The sequence below is a fragment of the Hippichthys cyanospilos genome, chromosome 7 (genome assembly GCF_059441005.1).
Source record: "Hippichthys cyanospilos isolate Australia breed blue-spotted pipefish chromosome 7, RoL_Hcya_1.0, whole genome shotgun sequence".
Classification (NCBI taxonomy): domain Eukaryota; kingdom Metazoa; phylum Chordata; class Actinopteri; order Syngnathiformes; family Syngnathidae; genus Hippichthys; species Hippichthys cyanospilos.
Window position 1 is genome coordinate 10,476,394 of NC_142375.1, and position 13,700 is coordinate 10,490,093.

The 13,700-nt window shown below is 40.1% G+C and overlaps 2 protein-coding genes and 1 long non-coding RNA gene across 4 annotated transcripts; 2 read left to right on the forward strand and 1 right to left on the reverse strand.

Moving 5' to 3' along the window:
- The first annotated feature begins 1,604 nt into the window (after nucleotides 1–1,604).
- Nucleotides 1,605–4,657, forward strand: rnf11a (ring finger protein 11a). The gene is made up of 3 exons (XM_088418543.1): nucleotides 1,605–1,971; nucleotides 2,822–2,994; nucleotides 3,226–4,657. Exons 1-3 carry the CDS (start codon nucleotides 1,873–1,875, stop codon nucleotides 3,395–3,397), a joined length of 444 nt encoding a protein of 147 aa, XP_088274669.1. The 5' UTR covers nucleotides 1,605–1,872; the 3' UTR covers nucleotides 3,398–4,657.
- A 791-nt stretch (nucleotides 4,658–5,448) lies between these two features.
- Nucleotides 5,449–11,145, reverse strand: hmox1b (heme oxygenase 1b). Of its 2 annotated transcripts, XM_088420274.1 has the most exons (7): nucleotides 10,908–11,145; nucleotides 9,809–9,923; nucleotides 9,510–9,692; nucleotides 8,537–8,648; nucleotides 8,082–8,297; nucleotides 7,690–7,962; nucleotides 5,449–6,463 (listed from the first exon to the last, which is right to left on the reverse strand). In XM_088420274.1, the coding sequence occupies exons 3-7, from the start codon at nucleotides 9,539–9,541 to the stop codon at nucleotides 6,302–6,304; spliced, it is 795 nt and encodes a 264-aa protein (XP_088276400.1). In that variant the 5' UTR covers nucleotides 9,542–9,692; nucleotides 9,809–9,923; nucleotides 10,908–11,145; the 3' UTR covers nucleotides 5,449–6,301. The 2 variants fall into 2 exon arrangements, with proteins under 2 accessions (XP_088276400.1, XP_088276398.1); XM_088420272.1 differs by having other exon boundaries at nucleotides 9,510–9,923.
- Nucleotides 11,146–12,080: 935 nt separating this feature from the next.
- On the forward strand, nucleotides 12,081–12,568 carry LOC148421004 (uncharacterized). The gene is made up of 3 exons (XR_015866228.1): nucleotides 12,081–12,219; nucleotides 12,322–12,458; nucleotides 12,542–12,568. It is a non-coding gene; the product is annotated as an uncharacterized LOC148421004 (long non-coding RNA).
- The last annotated feature ends 1,132 nt before the right edge of the window (nucleotides 12,569–13,700 follow it).

The window sequence follows — 13,700 nt, forward strand, 5'->3', positions numbered from 1 at the left end:
AACCTGGCTTTCACTTACTGGTGTGAGGTATTTCCTGCCGACGCTGCCCTGGTAATGTTCCTAGTAGACTAGTAAGTAGCTTCCATCCTTCCATCTTTTTTCCAGAGCCACAGGGTCGCAGGCTATCCCTGCTGACTTTGGACAGTAGGTGGGGGACACCCTGAACCGGTTGACAAACAACCATTCACGCGCCCAATCACACCTAAGAACAATTTATTTTGTCCAATACACATGCCATGCAGGTTTTTAAATTGTGAGAGGAAGCCGGAGTACCCACAGAGGATCCATGCGGGCTCAGAGAGAACATGCAAACTCCACACTGGAAGGCCGAAGCAAGGTTGGATTTGAATTTGGGTCCGTGAACTCTGAGGCGGACGCGCTAGCCAGTGCTCCACCAAGCCATCCAGTAAGTAGCTTCTGATGCTCAAATCAGAATGGTAATGCTAATGCTATCTATTGTAAATTTGGGTGGCATTAATAGCCAATCAACAGACTCAAACGAATGACATTGCTTGGACACATTAAGGCACATTACCTAATCGCTATTCATTACACAGTCCCTGGAAACAGAAATGTAGTTCATTCGCAATGAGATTAGGATTTCACAACTCTATGTCTATGGTGCACTGCCATAACTAAAGGTGAAAGGTCACCATTGTTGCTTTCAGTGTAAATGTGCAATTTGGTCTTCTGTGTTTAAAATTGATTTTCACCATGCAAAAAAAAGTATTTTTTTATTGTTTGTCTGAATACCAAAATATTCAATTGCAGCAGGATGCTTTGAATAATTTCAAATCATCTGTGTATTCAAATCATCTGTGTGGCATTTTAATTTTCCAATTGAAGAGAAGAATGGTACAGTATTGGCAGATCAGACAGTTTGTAAAGACTACAAAAAAAAAACCCTGCACTGCAACTAACCTGCACTGTATGCATTTTGTTCAATTATTCAGTAAGAGGAAAGATCTCAGCTGCTGCTGCATTTGAAAAATGACTTGAGCCTATAACAGAAGTTACTCCCCTGTTTATCTATAATGCACATCCGAAAAGCATTTGAATCTCTAATACCAATCCAATAATGGCCCTTAACATAAGCAGATGAACCGGACAAAATATGATTCAGTATCTTGAATTGATCATAGGTACAATATAAAGCCATATAGACTGGGTTTAAAAATGTTTCATTCTAATATATCACGCAGGACAAAAAAAAAAAAAAAACATATACTTGATGTCACAACATGTGACACTACGTATTTTGCAACCACTACTGTCTTACTGTCCACATTCTCCACACATCAGGAATGTGCTGACACCTGTGCCCCTACTAGCTTAGAGTCTCAAAACGCACGCAGTTTAAAGGGGCGCGTCGTATAAACATCGGCCCCATAAAGGTGCCTTCACTGATCCCCGGAATTAATTTCCTGACGCAACTGTAAATGTGTGTAACTTTTCATACTGAACTTTGATAATCGTACGAAATGTATTTTAAATTTAGTGTACCGTTCACGCGGTAAACTAGGGTATCCAAACGTTTGACATAAAAAAAAAGTGTATTATTAGTCGCTACGAGTTGCGTCTTCACTTGCGGAAGTAGCCAAAAAATTCCCAGACAAGACTTCCGGTCTACATTTTGTAAACACAAGAATTTGGGACACGAAAATAACTCGCTCGAGTGCTCTTAAATTGTGTCACCAGCTGGATTCTTGTTAGTTATAAAACGGCGGAGATAGTTTATTTCGTGATGTGACGTCGAATTTCCCCCCGCTTTGTTTTTGTACAGACGCCGAAGAAAATAAGAAACCAAGCTAGCCTCGTCGTCGAATCTCTCTCTGCGCCCGTGTGTTTGTTGCTCATGCGGCTTTCACTTCAATGGGGAACTGTCTGTTTTCTCAAGGAGCGGATGATCTGTCTCTGCTGAACGAGTCCGAAGTAGGCAGCCTGCCGGGAGAGCCGCCGCCGCCCTACCAGGTGACTCCGACCTACATATCCGACACGATAGCTTACTACAAGCTGGAGCGCCATAACACGTCCACCTGCCGACATGTAACCTGCAAAATATACACTTGGGTCGTCTTTTGCACTTGTCACAGTATTCCACACAGCGCTGTTTTTCTACCTCTGACAATATCAGTAAGAATGAAACATGATTGTCTTGAATATTTTCGTGCAAGTGTAGATTGATCAAGAACAGCGTTCACGCAATGGTCCTGCAAATTCCTAAAGTCTCTTAAAAAGTCTTAAAAGGAACTGAACCAACGAATGTAAAACCGAGGCTTTGATGGGCATTAAAATATATTTAATGAATTTTCCTAAAGTCCTAAAAAGTGTTAGTACGTGATCAATACGATATGCTAGCTTTACTTCTGAACATTTCAATTTTACACAAGGGCCTTCATATTATGAAATGGACAAGGTTTCAAAGCATCTACATTAATGGCATTTAAAGGAAAAGAAAAAGCAGAAAATAAGTACCTTACTTGAAACAACAAACAACGCAGTGCAAAAACAAAGTTTTGCTTGTAGAACTGCTTCGAAAGTCCTCATCGGATTCGGGAAAACAACGCATTTTCACCTGGTGCTGGATTTTTAAAAGCAAATGTATATCATCTGTGGAATTTACCAACTTGGGACATTAGTAGCATTAGGAAGCTGGTCTTAAATGTTCCTTCAATGGGAATTATACAATTTTGAAATTACTTACCTAACATTCACATATTTGGAAAATGTGTCATACTGCACACATGAATAGAAAAAAAAAATAATAAATTACACAGAGTGGTTGCTGCCCAGGGCTGATGTTTTTTCGTGGGCTTTCCAGGAGCGCCCGCAACCCGTACCTGTGTACCATCCCACCCCAGGAGAGAGTCGCTTGGCCAGCCAGCTGAGTGAAGAGGAGCAGGTGCGCATTGCCCAGCGTATCGGCCTCATCCATCACCTGCCCAAAGGCATCTTTGATCCGGGCTCCGACCCCTCAGACCGCAAAGTCAAAGAGTGAGTCAAAATATTATATGTTTGTTTTTTGGAGGGATTTGACTGATTGGACTTCCCTAACATCGATTGCTCATTAGTGACATCATTTATTTAAGGTCCTATTTGCATACAGTTTTAACAATCATGAATTTGTCACCATAAACAATAGTAAGGTTTATTAAACATAAATGTTTTGTTCTGATATCTTAGGATTACGACGACAACTTTAACCTAACGTGTGGTCTTTTCCAGGTGTGTAATCTGCATGATGGACTTTGAGTACGGTGACCCCATCCGGTTTCTGCCGTGCCTGCACATTTACCATTTGGATTGCATCGACGCTTGGCTCATGCGCTCCTTCACGTGCCCGTCCTGCATGGAGCCCGTGGACGCCGCGCTGCTCGCCACCTATGAAGCCAACTGAGCCCAAGACCCGCCCACATGTCACCCCAAGACCCAAGTAATCGCACCTTGTCGGCTCAAGATGTCCTCACTGCTGGACACAGGCAGCCCGGGCCGTTTGGCTTTGTGCTCATGATCTGAAATTGCTTACATATATTGAAAACTGTACATTACAGTAATTGCTTGGTTGATTGGTTGGTAAAACTTTTTTTTTTTTTTTCCAGTGGGGCAATGTGCCAAATTGAATTAGACGAAATCTATACAAGTAGCAACACATTCCCCATAATTCATTTCACTTTTATATAGCCTCAATTTCAAATATAATAGTATTTTAGATTTAATGCTTATGGCAGCGAGGTGTCACACATGTCACTGAAGTGTCTCTGTAATGTGCAATACGTAATATCTCAAAGCAGGTACAATAGACATTATGACTTAAATAATACTCAATAGGAATAGAGATCTTCATTTCCCCCATGGGATTGATCAAATAATGAATTACTAATGTGATATTTTGATCACTTATACATACATGAAATATGTTGCAATACTTCACTAACGTGTGCAGAGGTCAAAGCACAATAAAATAATAGGGCACCACTTAAATACATGGGCTATTAGGATCACGCTTAAAAATTTGTATTTTTTTTTCATCTATTAAACTTTTATTCTTGTAATATTTAAACATATTTCCGAAAAATGTTATGATTATTTCAACTTCACTGACAGTATTTTCTTTTCAGTGTGGCCCTAAAACTTCTTTGTGTAAAGTTAATTGGGGTTGAGGTAGCTTATTTTGCTAATGTTCTGCTATTTGTTTTTTTAATCTCACTCTTCAGATGTAATTTTCGTAAAGAGGGCTATGAGTTAAGGAGTGTGTCTGTTTTTTTTCCCGTGATGTTCGACACTAGTTGATGGCCTTCATACCGCACGTGATACATTTTCACCAAGCCGTTGTTCGTTTGCTTGGTGGCCACAGTAGAGTTGAATGTATCGGCAAATGAGAGGTGACATGTTTTCATTTAGCCCAGCTGCTGTGCCTTGTAAGATTGAAGGAAGTGCAGATTCTTGTGAAGTACAATCATGTCGAGCGTGTTCTTCCAAGACATAGTCGTCCACTAGGAAGAGCCAGACACCAGCACACTTCTTCTCGTTTGTGTGACGTCACTGTTGTCCCACCCCCCTGCTGCCTGCTGCTGCTCAGTCATCTGTGTTAATTTATGTGAAATCCATGAATGTGTAGAAAGTTATCTAACCATTAAAGCTGATAATACATTTCAAACACTTGTATTGTCATCTTGTTGATGTCTATGGTGCAGTACGATTCGGTGGTGGATAGCACATCTGCCTTGTTTTTTCGAGGTTTAGTTTCTGCTACGTTCCAAAAATAGGGCGTTCATTGATGCCACTTTATTTGGTATAGCATCTATGATTTAGCGCACGGGTCAAACCCAAGAGCCGGGGGCCAAATCCGGCCCGCCACATCATTTTATGTGGCCTGCAAAATGCTAATTATGGCATTAAGGTTCTGAATAAATACAGTATAAAATTTGCAAGTTGTCTTCAACTTTTCAAGGGTTTTGGGGAAACAAAAAGCATTTTTTTTGTTACCAATCCCTCTTTTGAAGTTTTACTGGCCTTTGATTTCAAAAACTAGGTAAATTTATGACAATCCTGCCACATACAGGTGATATGACTTCAGTCATAACGGCCATCTGACAGAAATTAGAAGTATAATTTGGCCCACAATTGACACCCCTGATTTAGCGGCTTTAGGGACTTCCCAAGTAATTATTTTCCCCTACAGCCCATACATTGAATGTTTAGTAAGAAACATTTTGCAAACTGACGCAAACACAAAGCGCTCGTTGGCCCACAAAAGAAGTTGTTTTTTAAACTCTTGCCAAATCAGAATCTGTTGTTTATGGACTGGTCGATTTGCTTAAATTGTCACGTTCCTTCTTTCATGACGTTTTTAGCCCAGTTTTCAAACCGTAGAAACTTGCCGAAAGGCTTGATTTGTGACACATTCTTTTTATTCTGTCAAGTCAGAAAAACAAATCACTGACTTCCTTTAGCTGCCAAGATTCTTTATTGCTAAATATACTTCATTGAAATAGTTAAACATATCAACAGCCAAAAGTTAGTTAAATACAAGTGCTTTTATTACAGTTGAATCAGACATAACTGCAGTATTATTAAATATTTACAATTATATTACAGTATGAAATAGTAGCAAATCCAAAAGAAGCAGGAAGTGGTCTCAATTCAGTTTCAAATGTCTAACCTGTTCAGTGACAGCGAATGAGTGCTCTATTGATTCAGTTGGCTTTGTGATGAATTCGAGTCATCAAGACCAGAAGCACACAGGGAAGTGAAACAAGTTACACTTCAATTGACTTACAAAGTCAATGTAAAAAGTCCAATTACTTATCTACTCAATTGGGTTGATTAACTTGGGTCTCTGACCCACTCAAACATATTCAGCTCTTCGTCTAAGATCACTTCTGGAAAAGATCTCGTTTATGTTGACCAAGTCTAAAGAGCAGTATGCTTGACCCGAGAATGTGAATGCTTCAGATTCACTTCACCCTGCTTGCATTGCTCTAAAGGAAGTCCCACCAAACCTAAAGTGGACCGGAACATAGTCCTCTTGTTCATGAGGGCTGCATTTCTACAAAACCATTTTTACCCCAAAATGGATCAAAGTGCTTTCATTTTGGCAGTATGTTCACATGGCGTGGAAAAGTAAACTTTTCACAACACTGTAGTAACGTTGGCATCAGATTTGCAGCAAATGCACATGCAAAACACATTGACATTATATTCCCGTGAGCAAAAGAAGTTGGCCGCCATGTGCATAGTGTTTTGTGTGTGTGTGTTTGTGTGTGTGTTGGGAGGTGACTCAGATGATGTGCACAAAGCCCTACGACATACAGATTCCGATGGTGACAACAGCCACAAAGATTCCAAGAAGCATCCTGAAGAGTGGAGCACTCATCACAGAGCTTTGGAGAACATTCTTCACAACTTTGGAGTCAAGCTGATCTTCAGCCACGCTCAGCATCTTCTGTATATCCTCGAAGACCTAAAACATAATCCATGATGTATGTAGTGATATATATGGGGATTCTAAGTCAGATGTAATTGTTATGATTCATACAGTCGATATTATTTTGAGTTTAAATGAAGACCATCTTGTTTGGTAAAAGATTTATTCTATAGTTTCATATTGCTAATGTTAAGAGCAGGCTCTATCATGAGGCCGAGTTGGCGCACCCACATGCTCCCTCGTTCTCCTTTCAAAAGCCCTCTAGAGTTTTTCTCTTTCTTTCCTACTCAAATTACATGTCTTGGTCCAACTCTGACAATGTGACTCCTGGCCATTAGTTTTACCATTAGGTGGGGTCAGGTGGTCAGGGGTCCAAAAGCCCCAGCACCCCAGGGTTGCCCCGTTGAAAGAGGAACGTCTTTGTTCTCTTATTTGACTTTAGCAGTTTACAATACTACAACGAGATTCAGCATAATACTAATTAAACCAATACAAACTTAATGAAGTCTCAACGGTCACATCCCAAAATACACTACACTTTAGTATGCAAATCTGAGTGACCTTTTGTTTTTTTTGAAAATGCAAAATTCAAAGATGAACAGGCCAGACTTGTCATGTCGCTCAAGTGCAAAGCCCAACCCAGAGGTATGAATGCTGGCAAATGCCGGCAAAGGTCCCGCTTCTTTTGATCTCGTCTGCTTTCATTCTAAGTTGCGATTGATTCTTAAGACATTCTGAAACAGTCAACATTTTACCGACTTTAAAATGCAAAAGCTTGTCCTATCGTTTACTACTGTCATTGATTGTCCAGCAGTGTGCTCCCAAACACACATTTTTGACACTTGGGCATTTTCTACAGTTTAACATTGTATCTAAAAAAAAAAAAAAAAAAAAAAGAAACATTGCCGTTTACTTAGCCAAATCCGTGCAAAATCTCTCCTCCTCAACTCCAGAACCAAAACAAATAAGATAAATAAGATGGGCCTGTATTTACTCTTGTAGGGGTGGTACGAGGGCTTGCTATTGGCATCAGGCCTCTTCCAAGTCATGTTTATCTGCTATGGCAGGACCGCAGAGCGCACAATAAGCAGAGAATGCTTTGAAATGCATTAATGGAAGAAATTATCAATGTTAAGGATGAGAAATCAATATTGAAACTCGGTGGAAAATCTCCCAAAACTTGAACTCCCATGATATGACCCATTTATGTTAAGCCACGTGACTTGAGTTTCCATCGGTGCAGTCGCGCAGCAATCACCTACCTCGATGTTAAGCTCAAAGGCTCTGACGGCCTCCTCCAGGATGCCGTTCCTCTGGTCCTCGCTCAGCTCAAGGACGTTCATCCGGCTGCGGTAGAGCTGCTTGAAGAGGTTGGGGCTGGACACGCCGGGAAAGGTGAAGAAAGACAGACCCTCGCCGCTCTTCAGACCTATGGACTTCTGGGCTATGCGGCCTAGGACCTGGCCGCCAGACAGGTCGCCGAGGTAACGGGTGTAAGCGTGGGCCACCAAGAACTCTGGGTTCTCCTTCCCAATCTGAAAATCCCGAGGCAAGGATGAGCATCCTTTTAGCACATTAACTGCCATTTTTTCTGAACTAGCAGTGAATACTTAAATCATGAAGGCAAACATATGTTGACTGGCATGAAACCAACCTGGCGAAGTCTGTCACAGTATCTCATTGTGGCCGTAGGTACCACAATACTCTCCTTCCAGTCTGGACCGTAGAAGTATTCCAGATCCTTCTCAATGAAACCAAGCCTAGCTAGCTCTGATGGGAAGTAAATGGGCTCCACAGCAGGGTGTTCCGAGTTCCTGTCTAACTCCTCTTCTAAGGTCTGGTAGATCTTGTGGAGGGAGCTGAGGAGAAGCTGATCAAGAGGATGAGGGAAGATGGTGAGATGTTCAGTGAGTAATAGGGATGGGATGAGATCAAAACACCACGAGATTTTTCGTCCTTGCACAGCACCAGATCTGTTCTTTGTTTTTGGCTTAAACATTTATATTGAGCATTATTTCATATGACATAATTTGCTAAAATCTCCTCTCGTTCTTGTGAATTCAATCTCATGAGATGTGAATGAGGAGCAGAGTGTGAAATGTATGTTACCTTATATTGTGGCAGAGTGACTTGGCCCTTCTGGAAGCTCAGCATTAAGTGTGTGTTCTCTGCCCTCGTGTGACTCTCCATGGTCGCCTTTTTGATTTGCTCTGACAAATCCCTGCAAGGTGATGAATTAATTGTTGTCTAATTATTCACACTGGAGTAGCACTTAACACAACATTACAGCAAGTTTGCAGTGATATACTTGTCAACATTTTTAAATACATAAAATAAAATCTTAATTTTGTTTAGGTTGTTTTGTACAATCTAAGATTTAGCTAAAAGTGACATTTATTTAAAGGTTTGCGATTATTCACAAATAAATTATGTGCAAAATGTTCAGACAATAATGTAAAACGATTTTAAATCGAAGTAAGCAGTAAAATTAACATAGCTTGTGCAAAAAAGAATAAAACACTATTCATGTGCATGTACATAGGTTTCACAAGCACTTACCACAATTAAAGGGATGCTAAACTTGTTTAGCCATTTTCAAGCAATATAAGGTTAACATTTTGTCTATAAATAATTTGATCACATTATTTTTCATGTGCAATTAATACATTTAAAATCACAGTTTTCCATGTGCAACAGCTAACCACAGCTCTCCTGTTTACAGGGTTTGGTCATGTGACATTCAAAGGCTGAACTGTGATTGGTTGTTGCATGAGCCGGAGCACATGGGATATTTTCAGTGAACAGCAAGTTGAAAAAAATCTGAAGGAATTGTGTGTGGAAAAACAACATAGTTATCAAAATTACTGCTGATTCTGGCTATTTAATTTCAGTTTCTCTTTCAGTAGTTAGTAACTATTGTAAACACATAAAGAACACATCCAGCATTCTGATACATGTGCAAATTTTCAATTTAACAATTTGGCTTATTTTCGAATCATTGATTTTGAAAATGATACATTAATCGAATTAATTCAAATTACTGCCCAGCCTTACTGTGTAAATAAATCAAATAAATTCTTACTTTTCTGTCCTTTGCATCTTCTGAGACTCCATTGTGCTTCTCTATTCCTCAGTCCAACTGCTATTCCTCAGTCCAACGGTCCTTCTGCTTTGTGAAGCTACTGGCTTTGTTATTGAGATCCTCTTTGTCCAGCTTGTGCCATCCTGCTAGGCTTTTATACACTCCTCCTCCTATTCCCTCCCACTGGAGGAATGAAAAAACAGGAAGACAGCTCAGCACAAACCACTGTGGCTTGTGACTTAACATGATGCAGCAACTTGAGAGGGAGGGCAGAGAAAGTGGGAAAGTTGAGCACTGGCCTGCTGGAATCACAGCCGGAGGAGGGCCCATAGCTAACCATGACACAGCACTGCCATTCACCCTTTGTTCATTCTAAACGTGACAAAGGGATTCTAATGCAAGAGGGAGGAGGACCTGAGTAACACAGAAGGGAACAATCACATGACCGTGTGCTCATTGCACAGCAGCACTTTGAACTTGACCTCACAGCAAACACGAACATGGCGATTGTTGTGAAAATGTTTGCATTGAGAGGTTTTGTTGTATTTCTGTAGCATAGTAAAGAACTGATCAACGTGTCAGCATCATAGTAATAAAGCCTGAGTTTGAGTCTTCACACTTGTCCTCTTGGCCGGAGTTTTTGTGGATTTTATTTAGACTACCTGAGTATTTGGGGGAATATTGTAATACTATAGCTCCTATGGCTGCTTGAAGCTCAATAAGTCTGTCTAACCTCTTTGATCAAAACGTGACTAACTTCAATCCTGTGGAGGTACTGCCATGTCACAGTGCTTTTGAGGTTGCTCATTGCCTCACATCTTAATTGAGGATTCAAAAGGGAGTGAAATCGCTGGTCTTTTAGAATTCAACTCTTTCATCTTAGGCAACTCCTCACGTTCTGACATTGTTTACGTCTGTAATTGTGATTCAAAAGGGGACTGAGCAAAGTAACTATGTTTGTTACGTCATCGCCGGAAGTCCTAAGCCTAGAGAAGGAACGAGGGGAATTCTTTCAATGTCCCAAAACAATTTAGAGCTGGCCTTTTAAAACACTATACATTGTGTAATATTTTTGTTTGTTTAAATCTTCACTCTGGATTGTTTTCATTTTTGTTTATTTGGCAGACAGGGCGACAAAACAGCCACACAAACTAAAGAATCATTATACAGTGTCCAAAGGTCAAAATGCAACTGAGAAAATGCAACAAACCCCATTTGTCACTAGATTGCTGACCCGCTGCGAGTATGGCGTAAGATTTATTAAGTAAGTTATTCTTTGGCAAGCTTCGATTCGTAAAACAAAAAAAGAAAAAAAAACAGGCATTCTTTACGCAACAAAAGACAAAAAATCTGAGCAGTCACTTTTAACTGGCGGTACTCAGTGAATGAGCGTCTAACCTTACTCAGCAGAAAGTCGATCCATAAACGTTAGTCAGCGTTTTTTTTCTTAAACTTCACAAAGTCAAGCAAGACACGTTAGTCAACGGGTGTTTTGTCCTTGAGCTTCGGTCATCCCTTTTTCCAATAAATTTGAGTTCCCGTAGTGAGACCAAAACAGTTCAATATATTTCCATTTCCATTTCCATTTTCCATTAAATTTGAGTTCCCGTAGTGAGACCAAAACAGTTCAATATATTTTACGTACTTAAGGCTACTTAAGTTCGTTCAACCAATAAAATAATTATTTAGGCACAAGGTGGACGTGCGGTTAGGACCCCAAATTTTTTTATCAGGCAAATTCACAGGGCTCGTTAGGAAACGATTAAACGCTACCTAAAAATGGCGACTATTGCCTGATTTAACTTTTCAGACCACGTCTCTTCTTTAAGTTTACATTTACCAGCATTTAGTTGAATGTGATTCTGATACATTTCTATATTTCTTTGACTGCATTTTCACCAATATGAATGAACAGAGTGTTTACCGAGATTTCCTCGTGAATATGAAAAATAGTGCCGAATCACGGTTTTGTGTGGAGGAATGCAACAACACTACCAGTCCTTACAAAGTAAGTTTGTGCCGCAGCAATATGGACTCGACATATGCATCAACAGAAGTTCTGTCACAATGCACGCTGTGATCAAAATGAAGTTTACTGTTCAAGTGCAACGCTGTACGTAATAATAATTTCAGGCCATTTGATGCACTATTTTTCTCCCTGTATAAACTCTGTTAAAAGTAGTCACCATTTGTTGAAAGTTGATTAATATTGCATTTTTTACTAGCGTTCTTTTTTTTTGTATATTCATACAAATGTTGTGAATAATGACTTCATGCTCGCCGCGGGGGAGGGAGGTGCGAGATGTTTTCTCTTTCCGAGGGCAGGCTTTGCAAGAACTTATAGAAAACAACGAGAACACCAGAGGGCAGTGTTGTTCCTCTAGTTGTCCCTAGTTAATTTTCTCCTTTTGTTCTTTATGTTTAGGAACTTGTGAGTTCAGAATTGGTGTTTATCAATGACAAGCACATTGAGGCAGACTGCGTGCCTCACCCCTTCATGACTTCTCATAGTTCAGCGAAGGCCATCGCCATGACCATCAGCTCCACGATGAGTTCCGTTCTGAATGATCCAATTGTTTCCGTTGCGTCTAAGCGTGAACCTGTGGGATCTACAAGACCTACCCACTCTGATCCCGTTAGTGTTGCTGCTCACCTACACTTGCTTGGAGAAGCCTTATCTCTGATTGGACACCTCCTGAAAAGGACAAACGTGAGTACAGTGTACAGTGAGGAGGTACAATTTGTATACATATGTGAGTGTAGTCAGCCTTTAGTCCCAGCTAGTGTAAGGTGCATCCGTGCACAACCCCAGTTGTGTCTTCACAGAAATCAGTGTGTGTATCCAGAAGTTTGTTTCTTCTCCTGGACTCGTTGCTGTGTGCGCTTGCTCCCCTAATGTGCCTCACATCACATGTACCAGAGCTGCACAGCTGCACAGAGAACATGCTGGTAAGAGAGTTATTTGCAACAATGTAGAGAAGGCATGCTCTTAATCAAATCCATTTATTTGTGTTAATTGTGTTTTTTTGAAGGGTTCTACTCTGGAAAACATCGCCTATATGATGCCAGGTTTTTAAATGAATCCACGGGCAAAACTTCTTGTTTGTGTATACGCAATGAATGCCTTTCACTTTATGCCCTCAAAAGTATTATTTTTTTGGAAATGTATTTATGTTAGACACCATTGTGTTAATTAAATTCACTATATTGGTGCATCACTTGCTTGATGATTTTTTTTAATAATTATTTGTTTTAATATTATTGTTTTCATATGGCAATGCAAACAGGCACCACTTTGCACTGACTTTCCTGTGTGTTCAAAATAAGGGATGGACATCTTAAATACTAGACAGGAAAACAAACTTTCAGCCAGATGCATGATTAATAAAGGTGCAGTTTTAAATATAAATGTAGTAGCTGCATACCTGCAAAATGGATGATCTTCATAAAATTTATTTTTTCATAATACATTTCTCAATGCAGGGCGGCTCAGTGGATAAGTGGTTAGCAGCTCAAGAGTCCCAAGTTCAATTATAGCTCACTCAGACCTTCCTGTGTGGATTTTGCATGTTCTCCCCGAGCCTGTGTGGGTTCTCTCTGGGCACTCTGGCTTCCTCCCACATTCCAAAAACATGCATGGCAGTTGGATTGGACATTCTTAATTGTCCTTAGATTGGTTTGTGGGTGTGAATGGTTGTTTGTCTCTGTGTGCCCTACGATTGGCTGGTAACCAGTTCAGAGCATTTCTCATCTACTACTAATAGACATGGTTGGAATGGAATGGGATGGATAGATGGACGGATGGGCGGGTAGGTGGATGGATGGATGGAACGAAAGAAAGAAAGAAAGAACAGCTGCTATCCTATCCCAACAACAAAGGAACACCAAAACAACCACATAATTTGATCCCCAAATGCAAACGGTTGTATTATATAAAATAATTTACCATATCATTTACGAATGCCACAAAACTGTTGAATAGCAAATGTAATAATTTTGGACCTTTTTTTTTTTTTTTTTTTTCAAAAATTAACTCCAAAAAAAAAACATCATTGAGGTACTTTACCCAACATTTCGTTACAAATTTACTGAACATTCTTAAGCCAACTCACATTGTAGTTGAATGGTGAACTGTGCTAAATTTTATAGCTTAAAACTTAGTCGACCCCTGCGTATGCACGTTTCAGCACC